Below are 27,697 nucleotides of genomic sequence, written 5' to 3'. Positions count from 1 at the left end.
TCTGTAGATATTATCGTAACTACATATCGATCTTAAAATATAAAATTTAATGTATTGTCTTATATAGTTAGTCAATATATTATTTTATCAATATTATAATTTTTTTTTTTTTAATTAAATTCACTAAATTAAAAATATTAAAGTAAAACGTCTACTTTTGCAAAAATATTAAAATTAATTTGTGCACAGAGAATAATAACAATGTTACGACCATAACGGACAGCGGTCAGCAATTATATACTACAGACCGAACTTTTAATGGACGATTAATATACATATAATCTACCGATGAACGATAAAGTAATAATAGCAATAAAAATAATTGTTAATGCGATTCATGACACATAATTTCCGCTCGGTTTGTGTTTGATGCGATAAAAATGACTTTTTCCCATCTTTTATTAAAATACAAACAATGTTTTTATTCGACTGTTTTAATTGGTATTATTATTTCATATTATTATAATTATAGTATATTTAACATTAGAATTAAATAAATACTTAATTTTCATTATTATTTTTTTTTTCAAATTGCTCGTAATACTTTTAAAATTCGATAATTCAATAGTTCAATTTTATAATCAAAAAATAATAACCTGAGGAAGTTATTTGTGTCTTTAAATGTATTTTTATCTATACAAATTATCCGTCTTCCGGAAATATAGCTGAATAACAATTATGTAATATCACTATTTTTTTTTTTATCTGTAGTTAGGCGTATTAAAACTAAACCCTGAATAAGCATTCAACGTGTATAGATAATTCTGGCCCAAATTGCTGGAATTTAAATCAATAACAATTTTTATGGAAAAATATGTTTTGAAATAATGAGTAATGTTGTGTGAGGCAAAACATTTTCATGAATTAAAAATAGTAAAATTCAAATTCAAATATTAAGAGAAAAATTATTTTGTAGAATAATATTGAAAGCTGATAACTGATTATTGTCTCACGATGATTAAAACTAATTAAAACGTAATAAATACAATATAGTACTAATTGTGTCAACGAAGATGCAACGAAAAAAATAAAAATTATTTATATGTAGTTATAATGGTCTTTTCATTTTATGTATTTCATCTTAGTGTCAGTTACAAGTACACCCTGTACACAATACAGAACCCAATCGATATTTGTTTTTCCCTTTAAAATACCGGTAATAAATACTATTAACTAGTTCTTTTAAATAATTATTTTATGTTATTTTATGTATAGTATGTATTTCTTCCTACTCGTATTTATTTTTACTTAATTTAAATTAACATGGCTCAATAATTTTTTGAGTACAACGTGGAATTTCTGTTCTAATTTTTTTAATTTTCCTGAATGATGGAGATTGGAGTTCTCATTAAAATTTTAGTATTTTAATATTTATTCATTAACCTTGTCTTAACCATAAATAAATATGTGTAAAAAATATAACAATTAATATATTTTAATTATTATCTGTATACTATATTATAATATTATATTTATAACATAGCTGGTATTAGGTAACTTAAATACAAGGGTGAAATAATGTAAAATGTAAATATGAAGTATTAAAATTATATTTTGCTGTAATTTTATGCGTAAATACTGTTTAAATATTTTTGAGCCGTTACATTTTGATTTAGTTTGAAAGTTTTTGATTCTGATAGTAATAATATTAAAGGTACCAGTGAATATGGTCCAACTAGTACAAAGTTTCCGTCAAGTTAAATTATAGATTCAAACGTTAAATGAATTTACCGTCATTGAACATTACTGCATACCTAGTTGATTACATACTCATTTTTTGCGTGAAAAAAATGTTTCATCAAAATTTAAATAGAAATATTAAAAAAAATATTTGATGAAAAAAATCCATAATTTAATTTAAAGTAAATAATAAGATGTTAAAAGGCCACGAAGTAGGATTTGGTCAACGATTTGATTGGAATGATAATATATACACCTTTTTCACTGCGGAGAAAGGTGAGGACAGAGAGGTTATTTTATTCTTAAAGAAAAAAAAATAATAGTAATAAAAATGAAGTAATAAAAATCAAGTTTTGTGTGTATAAAATACAAACAAGTTGGTCGTTGACGAAGTCATTTTTCCAGCCCCCATCTCACCTATTGACCGCGTATTATTTATTCCACAAATATTATAATTTTCAATTTTAATGATGCTGTCCCGTACACTGCAAAAACGATGCACCAACTTAATAGTCTAAGCTCTAACAAGCCTTTGAATAAAACATTAATTCTATTTAATTCACCCTCAATCATTAGACCGGCATTTGCACCGTTATTAACATAAATACATTTTCATAAGTTTTAATTAAACACATTTTATACACGTGAATACAGAGTGGTCGGCAGGATCTGTGCGTTAAGCGTATAATGTAGATTATTAGTGTAATACACATGAGCATACAGGTCAAGTATAACACGACGACTATTTTTATGCGATATTACATATTATACCCATCAGATCGTATTAAAAGTTCACCGATAGTAACACTAGAATTTCAACTCAATTTATAACCTCGTTGGTATTCGACTACATGGCGTCAACGTTTCTAATATATTATTTTTCAATCACCCTGTAAACACTAAACAGAGTATATAATATACCAAGAGGTGTTTGAGAAACATTTCAGAGAAATTGATAGATTTTTTTCGCGTCTTGGGCGTTTTGTTTCGAATATATTTTGTTATTGTTATTATTTTTGGTTGTTAAAAAAAAAAAAAAAAAAAATGTAAATTAATTTAAATTTTTAATTACATTACTAAAATTTGTGATAAATCCAACGCTGTTGTATATAAACCAACCTATATGAATATAAATATACTTTAATGTAGAGCTTTAATATGACGTCTGTGTATTCGTTTGAAAGCTACTTATATTTTATACTACAATACGACCGCGATTATAATACTATAATGTTATTATATTCGTTTGTGTGCATATCATATATTTATCGGCAGATCGATTCACTGGAGTAAATGATTAATAATTATTTTGAGTAGGTATATAATAATCGCTGCATATTATTGTGTATATTATAGTATAGTATTATATACTATACATGAAACGAAATGTTTAAAAATCGATTTAACGCCAGCCGTTATTTATCTGACTTATTTATTATTATTACTATTATTATTTTTACTCTTTTTTTTACAAGGATTTTAAACCGATTGAACGATAAATTCCGCATCGTGGAGGCTCGGAACGCGAGAATCCGATTTTTATGACTCCGCACAGAGTTATGGCATCTTAAAGAGCTTTTAAAGTCCACGGCATTAACGTTTTTCCTCCTTCTTCGTTTTATTCTCATTTTTTTTTTTTTTTAGGTTAATTGTGGACCCCGTCGACTGGTCGTTCTTTTAACATAAATACCTTTTAATTCCTCTTTCCATCGGTCGTATTAGTATCGTCATCGTCGTATACTCGCCAAAACTGTTTTAATCAGTTGCGCATTTACAATACTATAGTGTGGGACGCCGATAAAATCCGGCTGTAGTTTGGCTTTCGTGTTTTGATCGTCTGCCTGTGTTGTGTTGTATATATTGTATGTTATTTTACGGAGTGACTCATGGGTCATAAAAATCGTCTGTAAAACAAATGGTCGCCGAAGGGTCGCCGCGTGTGATCAACAATATATATATATACACCAAAGACGTCAAAGAAACCACTCAAAACAAATCGTCTCGTAACATAACGCTTCCCCTTTCCGCTCCTATCTCCTTCAAGACTTCGACACGCAATGACGTTCACCCACAATGTGCGTAATGTACGATAGAGAACAACATTACCCGCGTAAACATTGTTCCACCAATCTATCTATAGAGTAATACACCGAGCATGCCCAACAAAATGTTTTCCTTTGATAATGAATGTATTTAAATTTTGATTTTTGTAATATTTAAATATACTTAAGGACCGTGTTTAAAAATACTTAAATTATTTTATATTATTTAAAGAATATGCATTATGGTGGTACTTATATTTGTCTTCAAATTAATAGGAATTATATTTAAAAAAAAAAAAGTATATTAAGCGAACAACTTTATTTTTTTTACATGTTTTGATTCATTTATATCGAAATCCAAATGAGTAGTTTTCAATTATTTTACTTTGTTCTTTAAGAATCGTTTAATAATAAATCCACAATATTAGGTTTTAAAGATGGGACCACATACACATATAACATTAAAAACTTTAAAAAAAAATTGAAATTAAAATTTTAAAATGAATAATAAAAAGAAACAAACAGGAATGTGTATGTTTGGTAAATCAATTTGTACAATACGTAGATATACATATAACAGTAACATTGTGTGGTTATTTCATACATACGCAATAATTGTATTAACATTTAACACTCAGTTATAAAATACAACTAAAACGTACCTATGACTACCTATTTATAAATATCTGTATAAATATATAAAAATATATTCTCAATACCATACACACAAAATCGATTATTACCGCGTATTGTAACTACCGTAATTATTTTTCAAGTAACCTACACTTGAATTGTAAATTTAGAAATATAGATCGACGAGTGGTACTTTTATTATTATGCTAAAATTTAATTGTATATGATTATTTTGATAATTATAAATATATTTAATTATATTTGATTACTTTTTGTATTTTTCAAAATTATTTCTTTCCTTGTGTTTATCTTAAATAATTGTAAAAAAGATTATTGTATAATTATTCAAAAATCAACTTATTATCAATTAAAAAAAAAAAAAAACTGTTATTGCTATTGACATTTTATAACATACTCGTATCGTACAATAAGAAAGGTCATTTTAAATTTAGTTTATAAATATTTTAGACAATAATATTACAAAAAAGTCAATTGATAAAATTAATTTACGTGAATGAAATCATTACTCACTGTAGTTGTGCAACTATACAATAAATAATCTTAGTTACATAATAACGATAGTTTCAATAAATTGTTTGTTGAACAAACAAATGTAATAATATTAGATATAGTAAAATACAATAATGTAAAATTCACGTAAGTAGGTACCTTAAAAGTAGTGAATAAAAGAACCCACGATTCTCACAAATGATCTCGATTTACAAATGACAAAGTTTGCAGTTAATCAATCGTGGCTATATTATACCGTAATATAATAATATAATAATTGTCATCCCTCGTTATGGCTGTAAACTTTTACTCCCTTTTGCCAATTCCCTCACCATGCACCATCGCTACTGTACACTGCACTGCGGCGTGTTCTGTCGCATCATCAACAATATAATATTATATTTTATGTACTTAATGTTTCGTATCGTCTAATAAACGTTAAAATACACATCGAACGAAAAGCTAGATACGACGTTATATTATTATTATTATATAAGTGCATTTAACATGGTGCAGCGGTTTTACTTAATGAACATAAGATTTTAAACTACCGCTAAATCAATGTTCAAAAATCTCGCTGTCAGGTGATATGTAAAAATTGGGAAATCATTCTTGTTTCCTGTGATTATTGTTTTCGAGATAACGATTAACATTTTTATTTATGCATGTTTTATTAGCCAAAATTAAAAAAAAAGAAAACACTTCTGTGGTAGTCAAATAAGTTTACGAAATACAAGTACCTAAAACAATATATAATATGTTATAACAATGGAATGGATAATTCACGAATAGAACAAATGGAGAGAGAAAGACGAGATCATAAACCTTGTGCATATAGTATTAAGTGACGAATTGACTGTTTCCACAGTAACAACAATAATGAAGCTTTAAATCGACATGACGTATCCCCGAGTTTATACTGTAACGTCCGTCGAAAACAAATATTGTCGATTTATTAAGTAAAAGTCTGTGATTTGTAGATATATAATGTATATATTAAAATATTAATTTTAATAATTAAAAAATAAGAATTTAATAAAAATTACTAACTTTAACAGTATTAAAAAATAAATTTGAGATGGCAGTGCATAAAATATTAATAGCTCCGTTAATAAATAATATATTATCATGGATTTTGCTATTATGATATAGTTTATAAGTGATATAGGTAACCAATTGCTTTGGTAGTGTTCAAGTCAACTAAAAAAAGTGCATTGTTAGTAAATAATTATATTAGACTGTACACTACTGATAAAAATATTTGTTTCAAAGGTTCGATTGTTATTAAATCCATAAATTTGAGAATGATTTACCTACGACAGTGGTAACAATATATTTATCTATAATTATAATAATAGTATGACAAAACTACAATGGCAACAAACGAAAATGAAAAGTTCAAACGCCATTATTATTTATGCGATTGCCGATTATGAGTAAAACGATATAATGAAATCTCGCTATCCCGGCTTGATGTACAAACTGTTAAATTTCGCTATAATAGCTTTTAAATTAACGATCGTATTGTTTATTCTTGTTGATTCGCGTGTGTCATTAGAAGAGCTTTGTTATAACAATAATAACATGGTATACATAATTTGGACAAAACGGTTGGCTATATAGGGTTTGTTGTTGGTTTGGATTTTAATTATTTCTGCTCTTTCCACGGTCATTAACCCTTGCATTCCTCGCACCCACGATAATGACTTGTGTATTGTTGTCTAATATTGTTATGGTTTGCAAATGTTGAGTTTTATCTTCAAAACTTTTTTTTACATTATTATCATTTTATTTTATTACTGGTATTATTAAGAAGTACCTTGTATATTAATGTTATTGTTTTAGAAAAAAAATTAGATTTCTCTTGCAGACATCTATACCTTAGTTCTAAAAAAATAAAAAAAATAAAAATATACTCCCTCGTTTCTTAAATTAATATATAAAAAATCCAACCCCATTTTTTTTATAACGTTCGATATTAACGGAAAGCCTCGTGACAGCGAGTCGTAATAACAATATCTTATTTTATCGGGAAGAAACGTGTGGTTAAGTGAAAATTTGACATGACAATATGGCGATCGTTACAATAATAATGTTAAAACTTTTGACAGATTTTTCGAGAATATATCACAACAGTTTTCTTGAACAAAAATAGCTACAAAAAATTTAAAAAATCAAATTCTTTTCTTTTTTTTTTTTTAAATAAAATGAATTTGCTATATTATGATATTTTTAATATAAATAAATGCAACGAATAACAGTTAAAAGTATCGATGCTATATTATAAATGTATGTAAAAATAATGTATTATCTAGTTCTATAAAGTCAATATAATTAAATATTATAGCGATGTTTTCTTAAAAAAAAAGTTTTCTTACATAGCTCATATCAACTTAATACATTACTAACACTTTTATTTCTTTGTACTTAAAATATATTTTTATCTGCTTTTTCGTATTTTTATATCAAAGTGCAGTTTTTTATTTACTATTTATTTATTATTTACACGATATGAAGTATACAATCTATACAATTAGGCACAATATATATATATAAGGTAGGAGATAAAATCATTAATGGGCAGCAGGATCAAGGAACCAACTATTAGTGATATTTAGATTGATAACTAGTCATTTCTAAAGAAAAAAATACCGTTGTCAAAATCCAAAAAGAGATTACTTTGATAATTCTTCAAGAACCCTAACCAGATTATATTTTCCATCTTGATTAATTGTTTTTATATATTTTACACGTAGCAGCGGTGAGTAGGTAACAGTTTAAGATAATAAAAAAAAAAGTTTAAAAAACAAAAGACGCCATTTTTAATTGACCAAGATTATTGTTTACTGATATATAGTATTAGATAAATGCCTGAAGGTTTTAAAACGTGCTTTATAGAGTGTGTTTTTAAATAACACTCTATCGGAAAACGTGTTTTAGACATTGTGGCTATACCATAACATCAGTAGCAGAATGCTATAGGTATAGTGTTTTAAAATACACTTTACGCACAGACTCAGCAAATATATTATTATATAACAGCGCAGTGGTGGCGTCGACATAAACAATGGCACGGTCACGGCCAGGTTGGTGGGTGGGTAGCCATCGGGTAAAATCTGATCAAATAAATTTCTGTTGTTCGTAAAGATGTTTTATCCAACACACACCTCTTCACCTTCTCTTCCATTTATGTCAGCACAATCTTGCCCCTGCCTATTTAGTATATATATATATATTTGTGTGTGTATATTATATTAGGTTGTGTGATTGTGTGTGTATGTAAGGCCATGTTTTGGATTTGTCTTTTCGTTTTCCAAATCGACATTTTGTATAAGTGCTCCACGCACAATAGGGACCTCGCACGCACGGTTGGCCAATAATATAGTAAATATATATAAAACAATAGAACGCACGAAAATACAAGCGAGAATTGTGCTCTGCGGGCCAACGATCGGTGTGATATTTTTTTGGTTTAAAATTGTTAAGGACCTAATATATTACATTGTTCTAAATATTATTACCATCCACATAGGAAGAAGCTTCATCTTTTGTGGTAGTATGATAATCACATGCACGTACTGTATTACATAAACTATTACATAATATGAAAATCGTCTCTCAAAGGCATCTACCGTTATCAGTATCTATAGCCACTAACGAGATTTTCGTCAATTGTCCATCCCTTCATTGTAATTTTCTCGAAATTCATCGAATAAACGTAGACTCTATTATTGTTGTTCATTATTGGAATCCTACCGACCTAACCACGCACACTGCATTCATACCATTGCAAAACAGTTAATATCATTTGTATTGCTACTATACCGTTTATAAATGTCCACGGGACACAGTTTAAAAATAAAAGTTTTAAATCTAAGGATAATCGGGTCTTATATTATATAAAATAGTAATATACCTATAATCATATGTTCCAAATGGAGTAAAGTACGACTAAAGCTTTAAATCACATTTTATCCTTACGTAATAATAGAATATATATTTTATATTACAATGAAATTCTATGTTTGAAACATCATACAAATTTTTATACAACATTAAGTGGTGTAAACACTGTAGATAAACGAGAACATTTTTTAAGTATAGAATGCATCAGACAATTTCGTAATTATTTTAGTATTATTAATATTTCCATTAACATTTCGTGAGACGAAACATTAACAATCTACATACAAATGATATTCAAAACATCTTTTAAACTAACTAAAATCTATTTACGTAGTCATTTTCATATGTTTCAGTTAAAAATCATACAAATATGATTATGGATAACCATGAAAACCAACTTAGTATTGCCAACATTGGTCCATTTTTCGTAAGTATTATTAATATTATATTTTGTATCATATAAATATATTTCACAATCTATAAATTGTTTTTTTTTTTTTGCAATAAATGAATGTTATGTGCTGAATATGTAGTTTTTTAGAATTGCGTGAAGAATTCATCTATTAATTGAACTATAATTATCATTAATAATAATAATATGTTTTGCATTCCAATATTATATAATATTTATTTTTATGACCACACAGCGCGGCGCTCTGAATAGGCATTTTAGCTACAGCACTGTCGCGTGTTTATTTTTTCGACACATATCTTAATAGTATTATAAATTATAGTATAATATCATTATTATTCATAATATTCCCACCTATATTCATATTTACTTGATTATATATAATAATACGAGCGCATTCAACCAATCTAAGCTACACATAGTTCAAAAGTAAACAAAAACTATTTTCATGACCAATTTTAAGTACAAAACTGTATATCAACACTCACAATAAACATTTTATATAGGTACCATGTTTAATTAAATAATATATACCTGTAATAATATAAACAGTATTTATTATGATACGCCGGAATCCAAGTTTTTTTTTCTGGTTCTGAGAATAATATATTATATTTTATATAAGTATTACACGGAACTTGCATGTATTAAATATATTATTTAAACACTGGTCGGTTTGAAGTTCTAGTAAGCTTTAATCGGAATGATGATTATTATAAATATAAAATAAATGTTTTTTTTTATATACCTTTCTGACCGACCGTATGAAATATTATACGAGAGAAAAAAATGTATTCATTTTCAACAAAGCCACTTGAACCCGTAATAAAAATAGCAAACCGATATACCAAACTTGTTCAATGGCCTACCACAATATTGTAATAACTATATAATATAATATTATTATGTTTTATATGTATATAATATATATTATTATTATGGTGGTACGCACGGTATTATATTATTATTTATCTTGTAATATAAACGTCTATTATACGGTTTTATAATTTTACTTAAAAATAATCAACATATTCTACGAGAATCGATCAATATAATAGTATATCATACGAGAAACGAAATGGTCGTCTTGCACCACATACGCTTCATCTTGGAAAATAAAATAAATCATACATTGAATTCATTATAATACGATAATATTATATTATTATACGTATGACGATATTGTTATTATCATTATTATTAAACCTTCCACTATATAATACAGTGAAGGTATAGTAGTCTTCGCCATGATAATGATTACTTTTGCACGCGAATAATTTGACGGACGCTTACGTTTTCGACACGGTAATTACACAGCAATAACAGTACACAATGAAGTCGCACGCGTAAACATTTGCCCGTACGCGCATTTTAGTAATAATATATTGCACACGCACAAAACAATATGATGATATTGCACTGTGCACTATTACTCATATATACAGAATGATTCAATCGTCAAGTTTACATTCATTTTATTTATTTAATCATTCGTTTATTCAAATTATTATAATCTTGGTATTTAAGTTTGTATATTATATACCATATTTTCAAACAAATTTTGATTATATCCTTTATTTTTTTTTTTTTATATATTACCCTCTTATCACTTAAAATTAATATGCAGGTATACGTTTTTAGTATTTTTATTTTATAAGTCAAATTTCAACAAATTATTTTCAAGAATAATAACAGTTATAACAGTGAAGAAGTGATTCTGTTTTATATAAGATGTTATGTGTTATTGTAATGGTTGCGTTAAATTATTATAGTTCATTGATAAATCATCCAATTGTTAACATATATTTCTAATGCAATTTTATTATACAGATAATAAAAATATAAAAATAATATATCATCGTAAAATCAATACAACCATTGCATTGCCCAGAATCTAATAAACTAAGATTCTCATTTTTAAAAAGGAAATTTTTTTCATCATAAAACATTAACATAAAAATCGAAGTATTGAAATAAATTTCTCTTAGTATTATTAATTTAAAACAAATCATCACTGTAATAAATGCATATTATAGTTAAAAGATAAATCGGAAATTAAAATGCTTGATAAAATACCCTCTGTATTGCATTTGTAAGCTTTGTTGTACATACCAACGGCCATAGTCGAGTTTAACGATCATTGGGGACGAGCACTGAGCAGTTGTCGGAGCGATTAGATTTTTGAACGATAATTACATAGTATGATTATTATTGCTGAATATTCACGCGATCTAGTCGTTTTTCCCAAGACCACGAAAACGCAACCAGGTTTTGACTTGAACGGTTTTAAATCACTGTAAATTCTACATGATATTATTTTAATCGTTTTCATTACGGTAAAACGATGTATCATGGACAAATTTAAGACAACAGTAATATCAGTTATGTATACTGATTGTATATACATATCAGTAACTTTTAACATTGAATTAAAAATGAGTAAAATTCAAGCAAAAAATTACCTTTTTCAGTATAAAATATCTAGGTACATATTATCGGCACCTTTTACTACACACAACACATTTCATGTTGTTCCTAATTAACAGCATTTGACATTTTTTTTTGTAATTCATGTATACTACAACGTTCTAAAGTAACGATTTTAGCCTCATAAAAGTAAATTATAGGTACTAAGAATATAATAATATGTAATTCTAAAACACTGATCGTAATTTTAATTAATTTAACTATAGTTTTAAGAAAATATAAATTATTTATAATTATTTTTCTGTTTGAAGTTTATAGTGTTTGTAGAAACTTTTTGTTTTATTGTCGTAATTAAAATAAAATGCTGTTGTTTATTAATAAATAACAGTATAAGGAAAATAAAACCATTTTAAATATTATTGTAGCTATATTAATTATTTACAACTCATACAACTTGCATTGACCGATCAGCTTATTTATAACCACATTTAACGCTACTGTTTACTTAATTACTAAATTGGTTACTACATTTAAACGTACTTGACAATTTGTAATTTTAAATAATAAGTATTTTTAGATTATTTTATTATATTATACCTAACCAACCTAACCTAGTAAACATTTTCGTTATTAATATTTAATTAATATTTACTATATATTATTTTAATATAACAATGGTTAAAATATGATTAAACTACTGAATATGGTAATATGTAACTTTAATAGCATTTCATTTTTAAATAAAAAATTTCTTGTCTACTCTTTAAAGACAAAATATATAAATGTATATTGTGTACACTTATATATTATTACGTAATACGCACACGTACTGTCAAACACATTTTTTTCTTTTTTTATAAGCATTAAATATAATATATTATGTGTTTATAAATAATTCTTCGTTTAATGTCTCCCGTATTTGATTTTTTATTTTATTTTATTTTTTAAACCTTAGATGTATCTACTACCAAGTACTAAAAACTAAAAAGTACAGTTTATTTACCTCGGCATTATATCTATATTTATTACGGAGTAATTGACAATCATTCTTATCACCTACTTTTATCCTATACACTATTATGATTTTTCTAAATTCTGATTTTTTGAAATTTTTATGTATATAGTTAAAGACAGACAATATTTTAAGCAACAAGTTAATTGTATTGATTTTATTAGTTATTTTTCTATTATGATACAAATACATGTTTATTAATTAAAACCTAATTATTTTATTCTTAAAGCATAAGACAATAATATTATTTGTGAAAATGTCGATGCATATAAATTGAATTTTAAATGAATAGTTCTAAATTCTTTGATTATTTGTGCTAAATATTATTATATAATACTAATTAAACTATTTTTAGAAATTGCAACATGAAAAATTACAAAACTAATAAAACATCAATATTAATTAATTTAATTTTCAAATTACTATTTGTCTCAAATATTTGAACCTATCATCATCAAATATTCTTCTAGGCAAATCAAGTTTAATAATTCAAAAATGAATAGTTTGAATTATAATTTTTATGTAAAGCTATCTTTAAATAATTCATCAACTTAACGACTTAATGAAAATGGGGTAATGTTGTTTGTATTAAAATTGTATAGTTATAAATGTCATAACAGTTTAAGTATTTTAAAATATGGTATTAAACTCTTAAGAATACTTAAAAAATAAAAATTACAAAAAAAACAGAGTTTAAATAAATCCATCATTAGAGGGAAAAAATAGGAGTGATTATGTATAAAAAACCATCGTATATATCATGCGTATGGTTTACACATAAATAAAAATGGCATAATATAGCAGTGAGTAATATATATTTTAAAACCTATAACAGGTCAGTTATTGTTATCATTATTATTAATAATTATTGTTCTAATCGAATAAATTTGGTTAATTTCGAGTTCGAATCAACAACTCAAATGAGTCATAGTGCAGAGCAGAGCACACTTCAAACGATGTTATACTTGGGTCTACTATTGCGTAACAGATAATTAAACATCATTAATTTTATAAGGACCTATAACGTTTTAAAACACCGCCACACTTATATAATACATAGCGACCATTTAACATCCAAAACATAAATACGTCTTTATTTTTACATATTCGACGAACCTGGTTATGTGAGGTGAAAATAAAACAGTAGTAGTTACAATAGTATTACATATATAGTATATTTACGTTTATTTTCACTAGGTATTTTTTTTCCATACGATACTATATTATTGTTATTATTTGTGAGTTTATGATCGGTTATTGAAACGTTAGTATATTATTATTATTATAAGCTTGAACAATGGTTTTCTAGGTATTGCACGAATGCACTATATTATTTAAATTTAAATTTTGGATAAATATCTAAAACTACATTAATCGAGGACATCGGTTTATCGGTATATTATATTATACACGGAACCGTATTATGTACGTTGACATATTCAACTATTAATATAGAAATAAATTGCGTTCTGTCATGTTGGCTATTATAATGTATACGATAAATTGTCATTTGTTCATACGGCATATAATATTATAATATATATTTTGTTCCAGACCTTTGATCCGTTACTTTTTCGACCGGAGGAAGAGAGTGTTGTTTTCACTGTGCAATGAATATATTGTACTTAAATGGGGACCACAACAGTATAATATATTGCATATTTTTTTTAAAAGCTTTAAAGACAAAAAATATTGCAATAGTTTTAATTCGAACGGATTAATAATATTATATTTATCATATTATGTATAACAGTTAATATTATATAAAATAAAATCAAAACTGTTACACAATAATATGTGTTTAAAATCAAATGCATATATTAATTTCAATGTTATTTTGTTTAATAAAACGTGATCATGGACTAGATTTTATTTTTTAGATAGAGTTTATATAATAATTAAAAATTTATTTTCTTTTTTATTTGTATTAAATTATTATTAAGTGTAATTTTTATTATAGTCAATACTATGTACTGTAACTTAAACTTTGTTTTATTTTATTATGTAAATTGGAATTTTTTTTTTTTTTGTAATAAAAATCATTATTTATTTCAATTTTGTTGGCACATTGTGGTCTAAATTGCCTATGTATTATTTATAATTTATAGTTTATTCTGGACATTAAATTTATTTATATTGATTTTTTACAGAAGATTATTAAAATACAGTATAAATTATGTCTGTAAAGTTAATATAAATACTTCTCCTTATAAATATTTATAAAACGGATAAAACTAATACAACCAATTATATAAATCCAAATAAAAATATTATATACAACTATAGTGTTGACACAGATAAGTATATAATAATTATTGAAAATAAAAGTTCTCATAGTGACACACAAGTTTCAGGTTGTCGAAAGTCTAAAACGTCAAATATTTCATTACGGCATACTGTAGTCAAAACGAATTTCTTGTATATATAACTACTTCGACGAATTTAAACTTGAGTATAGTAAAATGTTTGGAATTCATGAAATAAATAAATATTTAAAACGAATTCGTTCATATATTTTCATAAAAAAAGAAGTAGTAGAATGAATAGAGTTTAAAGAAACAAATTCGTTTTGTTAATATTTCCGAGAAATGTTTAAATATTGGTTCATAATATTTTATTATAACAAAAAACTTTATTTTAATTGCACTATTTTAAATTGATTTTTTATTATGAAACTAAAATTCTCTCACTAAGCATGAATGTTTCCAAACAACTGTGAAAACTATACGAAAAAAAGAAGAAAAGTATAGTAATGTTTGAAGGAACTAATTTTTTAAGTAATAAACCATAAAATTGAATGCAATACTATAGCAATTTCACGTTAGTAGTACGATTATTTCCATTAGTAACTCAATTGAAATAAAATATATTATCTGAATTTTATAAAGTGTTTATTTATAGAACATATTTTTATTTTATCGACTGTTTACCAACTTTTTGTTGAGAAATTTTTAATATATTATAGATTATAGTCATCTAACAATATCACATTAAATATTTTTTTTACGTATCAGGGAATAAAATACACATATACAAAGTGTACAAAAATATGAAAAATTAATGTACGTATATATGTGTGCCTAAAGTAAAATTCAAGACGAAAATAAAGTTTTTAAATGACTTAGCACCACGTAGTTTGTTGTCATTGTTTTTCACACACGTGACACGACAAAAGCACGTTCGTATTAATGCTGAAATCGTTAAGTGACTGTAAAGTGATTTTAGAGCTGTACTTGAAATAAGGGACGTTGTAATTCTGTATTTCTCTGCTTAACTCCTACAAAATCAGCTTGTACAAAATTATGAATAAGAAAAAATAACAAAGAAACAAAATACGCTGAAAATTCCAATTTTATAATTTTAATGTCCATTTTTTAAAACCTTCATCATACAATATAGTCAATATAGTTAATTAATATTTAGGTACTGTGTACTTACAATATCGAATTCAACTAATCCGTATTTTAATGCTATAAAAGTACGTACGGCAATGTCACAAATATTATTTATCTAGACAATAATAACAGTTATAAAAAAACAATAAGACGTCAAGTTTTTAAAATAGTACCTATTAATGTCTGTTGCTCACGTTTTTAATGTATTATTGTTTGCATGATTCAACGATACCTATTTAATGATTTAAATTGTTCAAGTCAGTTACTTAATTAATTTGGTGTTCCGAATTAATATTTCGTAAATAATAATTATTTAGTTCATTATTTTGTCATATTGACTTAATAGGAATGGCTTAGTTTAATAAAAAAAATGCCTATTACACAGATTATCGATATCAATTGATTTTAATTTTAAATAATTATTGAAAACATTATAATATGTTAACAAACGATTTTAAAATATTTATCATTATCATAGTGGTCATGGAAGTAAACATACTAAATATAATATATTAATATTAACTTACTTACCTTTATATAAAAGTTTACTGAACTCATTGGTAACCATTTGAAATTCTGAATTCGTTGTTTGTCCAATCTAAAAGATTAAAAATATAATTAAGAATACGTACAATTGTAAAGTAACATGACGTCTTTTATTACTCACTTGAACCATAAGTGATACACCCACAATGCCTTGAGATTTCATTTGGGCTTCGGACATATTTGAATAAAGATCAGTATTGTAACCATAAAGTTGAATCTAAAAATCAAAACGATGTTTAGTGTTTAGTTATGACAACACATAGTTAACAACAATTATATAATTAAACATATATCTAGTTAACGACTATAATCGTTGCATATAAAATTTAAAACTAAACGGTTCGATATAAGAATATAATTTGTGTAAATGTAATAAAATGTAGTAAAATACATTGAAAGATTCTCATCATTTTAATTGTTTCCAACGGATAAATCAAAAAGATAAAAGAAAATATGCCTACGAGGAATATTTTAATGGTCCTTTAACAAGGTAGCGAGTAGGTACTACCGAATTCCGTTTATTGTTATTACATTTTTTTTATTAATCCTGAAATAAAAATATTATTTTCACCAAACTTACAGTCATAGAGAAAATATGTTCAGTGGAAACTACTATATATAAAATATAAAATCTATCGTCGTTATTATACCATATAAAATGACAAATATTAAGCTAATATATTAATTACATATATGTATATGTATTACAATATGTATATCACGTATTGTGATCTCAGCATCCATATTTTAAATGAAATTAATAATTTTAATATTTTTGTACAGCTAACACTGATTATAATTGAAATCAAAAACAATTATATAATAAACATAACTGCATTTTAATATTACGATATAATAGTTTTTATAAATATTATAAATATATATTATTTGTATTATGTGGGTAATATCAATAATTAATATATAACTATTATGTTATGTTACTTTAATAACACAATTTATGGGGCTTATTTTTTATGAAACTATATATTTACGAAGAATTTAAAATAAGTAGTTGAAACCATTATTGTATTCATTAGGTAATTGTTACAATAATAATAACTATTTTAAATAATTTACTAAAATTCACTAAGTGCACAATATTATGAAGAATAACATTGGAATAAATAATGGGTTATATTACAATTATTGTGTTCATATATGTTATACTCGATTACCACAGGTATTTGTAGAAAATTGTAGTTATTTTAATATTTATCATATTTTCATTGTTTGTTCTATATCATTGTATAGTTTCTTAAAAAACGATTTAATTATTACGCCGTTATGGTTTCTTAAATTATAACGATTCATAGAAATAATATTTTGAAATTGCATATAATTGGTCGAAATTTGTTTGAAATTGTATTATAATCACTATAATATTTTATGAGGGCAGTAAACAAAATTGTGGGTACATATTATTTACTCAGAGTAAATCGATATTGTTATATGACACAATGTTCAAATAGTACTTTTTTTTCGTTACTAAACTGTCGTTTGTATTTCGAATCTATTTTAAATTCAAGAGGACTAAACAATGATTCAGTAGCATTTGCATAGTCATATAAATCTAGTGAATACGTATTTTTCGGAATACTAAAATTGTTATTATTTAATGCTATCCTTATCCATCCTTGAACTATTTCCATGTCATGTTATATATATTATATATACTATATAGTATAAATACATATACATGTTTTTTTCAAAAATGTAATCCATATAGAGATATTTAAACATTTAAACGATTTAAACGTGCAACCAAAATCGTACATATCTATAGATATTAAATTTATAACAAATTAAGAATGATTATTTCATCCTTTTAAATTTTAAAGTTAATAATTAGCTAACGGTTAGAAAACAATAATTTATTTTTTGGATGCTTTGAACAAATGTGAATACACTTGACAACAAGTTTATAGTTGAATAAGGTTTTTTTGAAAATTGTGTTTAACGTTGACTGAGAAAACACATGTACTCAACTCAAAGGGCACTATTATAGCACCATTAGGTTCAATGGCTGTCAAAGAATAACTGAAAATGTTCACCCGACTGGAAAAGGTTAGATACCTTTTTTCATTGCTTCCATTAAATGCGTATTTTTAAAAGTCTTACTTCCGAAAACGTTTCTAGACACTAAAATACTTGCGAAAACTCTATACCACTTTAGACGATAGTCGACGAGAACTATAAACATTTATAATAATTATTCACAATTAATACAATTACTATAATTATATGAATTGCATTCGTGTACTTGGAATAAACTACTGATCGATCAGATGAAAAAAAGAAATGTAAACAAAATACTTAAATGTATGTAGAACATTAAAAACATAAACCAACTAAAAACTGTACGAGAAATATTTTGTTTATATCTTAAATAAATTACAAAAATCAAATAGAAAGAAAATATATATAGAAATACAGAATACGAGTAATAATATCCATCTTAATGTGACTGAGAATGAAATATCCTCAAATTGAATTACCTATTAAAATATATCCCCGTAGGTAATATTATTATTACGTCACATTAGTTTAATAATTTCCAACTAATATTATACTGGTGTACTAACTATTAACAACAGATTACCTACTGTTACTAGACTATAGAGTATAGATTAAATATCATAGAATTCTTTCGATAGAAAAAAAATCACGTACCGACCAAAACGATTAGTCACAGCAAACGAAAACATTAAAATGCATACAACAATGTATTACAAAATTATATCTAATTTAATTTCGAAACATCAAAATGTATTTTTCTACTTAAAAACAAGTACCACCTATATTTGTATCAGTGTATAAACTAATAGTTTCTTAAAGTATCGTGTTTTTGTTACCTCAGACATTTCTTACGAAAGTCAACTACCTCACACATGTCACGTGTGGCGTCTACATCAGCGATACAATATGGCTATAATTATTATCGTTGGTTACAACCATTGGACAAATACACACAGCCATTACGAAAAACAATTAACAATTTAAATACAATTGTACACGAAATTTTCTTAAATTGTTTAGCTGAACATAATGTAATGTTACTAGTCACGAATATTATCTACTTTATAATAATAATGAGAGGTAAATAACATCCTACTATGTATTCTGATTATAATAATATGTATATTTATATATAATACACAAACTGTAAAAAAGCTACAATACAACTAAATTAAATACCATCCACAGTAAAAAAAAATAACCACATGGTTGTTCCATAACGGTTAGTGGATTCAAAATCGAATAACATATTTTATTCGCTACTTATGCATTTGAAACAACCGACTTCGTTCAACTAATATCTTATAAGCTATCATGTGTTTTTCTTCCGGCATTTTACTCAGAAGTCAGCGATCAACGACCATTCGCGTCAGCTATCGTCGATCCAATCACTATAATATAATATATTTATATACGGCTGGTGGACACACAAACACACACTCACATATATACTCAAGGTAACGGAAGAGGAAAAGAATCAACTCTCCGCTTCAGCCTATATCATTGGTTCTGCCATCCACCCGTCTGTCATTCGTTTCTCGACTATGTCGGCCTTTTGCGGCTTTTTTCATCTCTACTACACCGCACTACAATCCATTCGTCTAACGCCCGAGTGCCTATTTCAGTCGTACACACGCACACACACACACACACATGAGCCAGTGCGTATATTCCTTGGGGGGATTATTTTCTTAAAAAGCATTCGATTCGCCTCTGTGGGAGTTTTACACACGACAAGCAGCGGTAGCGGTGCTCATCTCCATTTCGAGATTGAAATCGAAACCCAGCGGATTATGGCCTTTTGACAGCATGGTAAACGTTTGCGTGCGGATTCTTGCTAGGTGGAATTTGCGAGAGACGATTCACCGTCTCGCCCGTGCGAGAGGAGGGATGAGCACGTTTTGAACGGCGATGGTTTGATGCGGGTGGTGGAGGGCGAAAGCGAAAAGATAAACACACTACACTGCATAACATTATGTACGGTGACAACGATCGTGCTAGTTAAATATACGTTTTCCGTGGTATTATACATATCGTAATATTATATCAAGTATATACAGGTTGTCTTACAACGAATGTCACCATAAACATATAAACGTGTATGATAGAGTGGTACAAAATTAAAAATTTCTACAAATAAAGTATTTTAAAATTTGTATTCTTAAATTAAATTTATTTTTAATTTTGAAAACATGTATCTTATAGTATTCTCTGCACTTTTCAAGTGCAAAATGATATTTAACATGATATTTAAAAAAATTATGGTTCTAATATTGTATTGACGCTCCAGTGACAATAATCAGATTTATATTTGACATTAAATACTTACATTAAAAATTTGCATTGACAAATGATGATAAAACAATATAATAATAGTACGGACTACTTTATCACAAAATATCACTACAAGTATCTTTATCTATATGGAAATATTTATTGTATGGAAACCCAATATATTTTCATAAAACGTCGATAAATTTCATCAGATTTCTGTTATATATATATATATATATATTTATATGTATACATAATTTAGAATTTCTATAAAATATATACATGTACTCCCTAGTGATGTAACTAAGAGTGGCGGCTATAGGGCAATATCACATCCTTTAACTAAAAAGACGAGGATGTTTTAAACATTTTTATTAGTTTATTTTGTTTATAAAAATTACATAAGTGTGCATTTGCAAGACAAGCAACACAAAACACGGTAATAAGGTAGCAATTAAGGATGCAGTACAAAATTAAAGCAACAATTTAGGTATCCAATTCCAATAAATTTTCGATATTAAAAAAAAATTTCGAAATTAAAAAAAAAACAAATCAGTGTTGAAATTAAAGTTCTATGATTATGTAAAAAAATATTCTAGAAAACAATATTTGAGTTGCATTCAACTCAAAAAAAAATGGTCAATATATTTTACTTATGTCTTAGCTCATCAATTTATCTATCAAATATATTCTGACATAATTAACTAAGTTTATTTTATTGCTTGTATTATAATATTAAATATTTCATATTACAAAATAAAGTTCCTATGTAATAACTCTTAATTTATACGAATTTAACTTACTATCTATACATAAAGTGAAGTACCTCCCATTTAAAATCCTGTCTACACCATTGAATGTAATATTTATATGTATTATACAATAGTGTTATATAATAAAGAAAACCATTTCCCTGCTAGCTTACAGCACATATTCATATCATAATGCTTGTAGTTTATACCTACCTACCTGTTTGAACACCATGTTTTGTTTTTATAATATATTATAATTTTGCTTCGAACGCAATGCATTACGCGACATTTCGATACGGGCAAACCCCGAACTTTCGTAATAATTTACTTTCTTAACATACTATAGCTTTAAAATACGTTTGATAGTATTGGTGATAGTTTTTACTATAAGATAAATAATATATTATATAAGCTAATGAATAACATTTTGTATAATCAAAAATTTTACATGACACATAAAAATTCAAATGTATACTAGATTCTCAGATCATAACAGAATATAAAGAAAAACAAATTGTAGAATGCCTATATAATATACGCACATATTTTAGTATCTAGTCATAAATCTAACACTATTTCAACGAACAATATTGATTTTTTTTTTTGTGTTTTATAGGTATCGGGTTAAAGTGCCCAATCGTGTAACATTCAAAAAAGTATATGGCGTATACTAAAAATAAATAAATAAATTTAAAAGTACGTTGTAATGTTTTTTTATTTTACTATTATTATTACTATTATTGTTCTTTAAAAAAAAAAAAACTTTATGGTTAGTTATAAATTATTATTATTTATCTACCTACTTTGCATATTATATTAATATAGTATAAAAATATTATTTATTGTGTTTACTACTTTTCTAACTAATTCTTTATAAATTTAAGTTATATAACTAATAGCAAAAATAATAATAATATATAATTATTTTATATATTATACAAGTATAATAAAAAAAATATTTATTAAAGGTAAGTATTTGTATATATATATAAGAAATTCTTTTTTTTTTGTCACATTCCAATATATAAATGTAAAAACAAATAAAATACTAACGAATAAAATTGAATAGGATTTTTTTATAATGTATAATTTACCATAATATGTATAGATACTTTAAACCATATCAGAGGATAAAAAAAAAATACTATACCGTTGAATAGTACAAGGTTTTATTTAAATTAAAAAAATAGACATATAACTAGCCGTCGGATTACGATATATTACATTTTAATAAATTTAAACTGAAAAATTATTTATAATACAAATATACTAAAGTACTTGTGTGATGCCAATAAAAAAAACATTAAAAATGATACTATAATATTATATTGTGCGCAAAACAGATCAAATAAGTATCCTAAAATGTAGAAATAATATTCTCATAAAACTGTTAACAATATAAAAAATCACTAAAAGAATTCAGTTCCTGTTCATTGACCGTTCATTTAAAATTTTAAACCATGATTTATTTTGTGAAACGTAAAATGTCTAAACAACGTTGTATGAAGTTATTATGTATTAGGTTATAAGTACTTTACATTTTTATGATCATAAGCGGACAATACAAGAATTTTACAAAATCTGACAATACAAGAAGATGATTTTAAATATTTAGGGGTAAGTCTGAATAGTATTAATTATATGCACCAAGAAATAAGATTGAGTATAAACACGGAAAATCGAGGATACTATAACATTTTAAAATAAAGTCTTTAGGTCCTATTTACAACATGGAGACGGGGCAATATGAACAGCGAACAAATGTAGATATTGAGAGACTCTTTAATGGGCCTAATATCGAAAAATGTATTGTCTCACAAAGACTGAAATGAACTGATAACATAATATGGAGGGATAAGAACAGTCTGATGAGACTAGTACTAGTCACAAAGCTTAATAGAACATGATCCAGAGAAAGACCACGCCAGCGCTGGTTAGATCGGGTAAACACAAATCTAAACCAAGTGAAGGAAACAGCAAATATAGAAGATGTAGATAAAAGAAACAGATGGAAGAATTTTTTAGAGGCAGCAAAAGACCTCAATGGCCTGTAAAAGCTTATACATTTATATATATATTTGTTAATCAAACCACTAATCTATCATATGGTAAGATGTCGGTTTATTCAATCTTTATTTTTTTTCAATTATTTAATCATTAATAATATCATTGCATTTTATATAAATTATATTTTTAAGTTGTACATTTCAAATCAATAATCATAATAATAATGAATGAAAATGAAAATCTTCAAAAATAAAGTATAGAAATTTAATTGAAAATTTAAAACAAATCATAAAACTTTCAGAATCAAACAGAATAATAAAATATTCAAAACCCTAAATGTTTTAGTCAAAAATCAAAATAACTGACAACCATTTGATTAAGATCGAAATTGTGTATATTTTATATTATAAAATATTTATATGAATATAATATTAATATATATTATATAATAATCTGGTTATTAGCTAATTAAAACGAAATACCTTTCTCGACTGAAGAGTAAAGCAAATATAATTATCTGGTAAATTATCAAGTATTAGACCCTAACCATTATCCTAGCAATCTTCACTGCATTCTCAGTGTACCCTAATCTGCAGCACATCGACCTATAATTGTAATCATTATCTAATACCACTATAATCCCACTATAAACTTAACGGGTACTTTAAACTCAATGTAAATACTATGTATAAGAACAATTTCCTCAGTTAATTAAGTAGTGAATATAATAGATAGATATTTTAATAAAATGTAAGTATACAAGACATATTCTACGTCTTGAAGTTTATTATTGTATATGGTTTAGTAGTCTATTCAAAAAAAAACTCTCATCAAGTGTATCAGTAAACAATATAATAACTTAAATAAGAATAAATCTAACAGCGATGATGTAAAAAAAAAATTGACATGATTTTTGATTTTGAACAAAGTCCAGAATTTAAAATATAATTATCACTGATTAAACAATTGTTTTTTTCTCACACGTTCAAATGAAGTGTCCTATTTTAATAATTATTATTTATAGTTTATACTATTATTATTGTTTTTAGTGCGTTATATCCGTTAGCCGGCGCAATGTGTAGACAATATCGTTACAGATGAGTGTACGTTGAATTTGAACAATATTCACTTATCTACAATTACCAAATTTAATAATAAAATACCTATTTTCTTTGTAACGTTTAATTGTGTGCAGTTATTTTTTAATAGCAACGACAAAGATAACAAAAAAATCAACGGATTTCAAAAGCAGTGCAACTGTGATGGATCCTATTCCTATAGAACATAGATTGATGGAGATTTTTTTATAATGTAATTACAAGTGCTATATAATATTATGTTAATATAAAAACTAAGATATTTTTAGTATTTCATCAAATTTCCGATTAAGTTGAAAAAGATTCAAAATATTTATCAGAAAATGAAGTATATTTGAATATTTTAAATTTTGTTTGTACTCTAAATATTTGTGATAAAAATGATTACTAGTAGCATTTATTTTATAATTAGTACATAATATTGATCATCTAACGTCGAATTAATAATTTATTATTTTGTTATATGTATTTAAATTTTACCTTTAATTACATAATATTATATTTTATATTATAATTTATAATACGTTTATCGTAACATTTTTTTAACGGTATTTAAAATAGTTTAATTATTTCGGCAACATCGCGCATCTTCGACCAGTCAAGATAAATCTGTCATTGAAAGATCGTTAACATTTAGTCCCTCAAAAAGGTGTAATTTTACATTCAATTTATATTTGTTTCAAATCGCATTAAAATGAGTTTTCACCGAAGTTGATTTATTGCTAATGGCATTTTTTTTCTTATTATTATTTTATACGCATTCTGTTTACTTTAATGGTTCTTAGATGCACACCATCGTCATTCTTTATCGCCTCCATTTTTAATGGTAATAGAAGAAGTCAATTTAACTGGTCTATAAAAATATATATATAAGAATAAGAAGAAGAAACGAAGGGTAACCCGATTAGAAGTTTACGAAGTGCTGATAAGCCAGTGCTGACAGTGATAAAGTGGTTTCGAGTGATTTATCAAGGATTCGAATTAATTAACGTATAAAGCTCTATCGATTAGCATCGTCAACGACAAAAAGACCCAAGACGGTTGTGTAATCTATATATATATATCTGACTATTATTTTTAATTTATTTTAGATATATTTTTATTAACACAATACCATCATAAACTAAGTATTAATACTACGAAAATTAACAAGACTCGTCGAAAATATTATAGAATCTTTCTAGCCCGGAAAATAAAAACAAATAAGTGTTAGTTTACGTAAGCCGTTAGGTATAGCATGTCTTTGAAATAATTGTTTTGTTAAGAAATTAGAAATACAAACAATATCGATTAAGTTATAACTAAATAAAAAACAGATATTAATACATTATAATGTACATTAAAATGGTTAAATATACAATATTATACATACATATTGAGCTTCGACTCACTTTGAAATGGTGATTTATTATGTTTATTTTAAATTTTAAAGTAACAGAAAAATCAATTCTGAGTGAAGCTCAATATATTATGATATTTATATTTGTTCCAATTTCAATTATAAATAATATACTTATTATATTTATCATTGATAACATAATCAATAATTAAATATTTTGGATAGTATAATATTAGTGATTAATTTTCGCATATATTCAACAAATAATTGACATTAAAAAAACTATATGTAAAAATAAAGCATGGCTTAACCCCATAGATATAGTCTATATTTTGTAATTTTTTTTTTTTGTATATTATAATTTTTATTTCTTTTTCAAAAATCTTTATAATTAAAACTTAATTATTTATTTTTCACGAAGTATTTTTATAAATTTAATTTTTATTCAAAGCAATAGATCATTAAAAGTTTATTGACATGTTCAAAAAAAATAAAATTGTATACGATAAATATTAAAAGTTGGATACTTATAAAAATATATATAATTTATCCAATTCACATTGTCAATGATTCAATATTATTATAAGTGTCTTATTTTTATTTTTTTATTTTTAAAATAACACTAAATGCATTATTTTCCATATTATATTACTTGCAAAATAGACGTCTCATTGAATGAAAATTGACATTAAATAATAATTTATTGTGTCTCATCGTTCAGATATAAAAATATATTTATTTTTGTATTTTCTTTGTTACAACTAAAGACTGGGCTGTTTTATACCTTTTATAAACCCACCCTATATAAATAACTTTCATTATTGTGCGTGTAACCCAAAATAACTTGGACAGACGACTAACGACATTCATTTGCCAACTATGTACAAATAAAAGTACATTTATTTATGTAAAAGAAAAAAAACATAAAGGAAAAACTTGACATATTATATTTTTTAAACGCTTATGCTTGTATTATAAAAAAGGAAGCAATATCGTTATTTGTTTGCTGAATCAGATACAATGAAAATTATGCGTTTAGATACACAGGTATTTGATATTAATAATTGCCATCATTATGAGAAAATTGTTTTTCGTTTGTCTGTAGTTGTCTGCTTGGTGATAATGATAACTAACAATGCCGTATTCAATGGAACAGACACATATTATTATAGTGACGATGGTTTTATGCATAATGAGACGTCTGTTAGTCATTTTATATGCAATTGCGCCGTACTCTTTGTCCCATAAAAATAACTCTCACATTGTAGGTATGTGGTATATTGTCGAAAAATCTTGCGGCTATTTTTTTTAGAGTCGTATTCAAGAATTCATAATATTATATATTCAATTTCATTGAACAGTAGTTTAAAATATCGATTAGAAATACACTAATTTCCAAGCTATAGAATAAAATAAAATCATTACCTACCTATACTCTATAGGTACTTTTCCCTACTTCATATTATGTATATATAATATAATAATATACATATATTAAGATATTTACTATGATATTATCAAATTAATTTCTATTAATAACTTACATAACTGCATAGTTTATATATTATATATTACAATATTACGTTCAAATAATGATTGACGAACAATTGAAAAATAAATCGTATGTTATAAATAAACTACCTATATCA

At 25.5% G+C, this 27,697-nt stretch overlaps 1 protein-coding gene across 2 annotated transcripts in view; it reads right to left on the bottom strand.

Annotated features, from left to right (window-relative positions):
- Positions 1-27,697, bottom strand: part of LOC114121905 (carbonic anhydrase-related protein 10) — a 97,043-nt gene that overhangs the window by 21,176 nt on the left and 48,170 nt on the right. For both annotated transcript variants that reach the window (XM_027984412.2, XM_027984411.2), the window contains exons 6-7: positions 16,685-16,780; positions 16,549-16,615 (exon numbers count right to left, since the gene is read on the bottom strand). In XM_027984412.2, the coding sequence (XP_027840213.1) occupies positions 16,549-16,615; positions 16,685-16,780 (163 nt within the window). The remainder of the gene's footprint in view (positions 1-16,548; positions 16,616-16,684; positions 16,781-27,697) is intronic.

Source organism: Aphis gossypii, chromosome 2, assembly GCF_020184175.1.
Source record: "Aphis gossypii isolate Hap1 chromosome 2, ASM2018417v2, whole genome shotgun sequence".
Taxonomy (NCBI): Eukaryota; Metazoa; Arthropoda; class Insecta; order Hemiptera; family Aphididae; genus Aphis; species Aphis gossypii.
The sequence above is the reverse complement of the archived record's forward strand: the minus strand, read 5'-3'. Positions and strand labels throughout refer to the sequence as shown.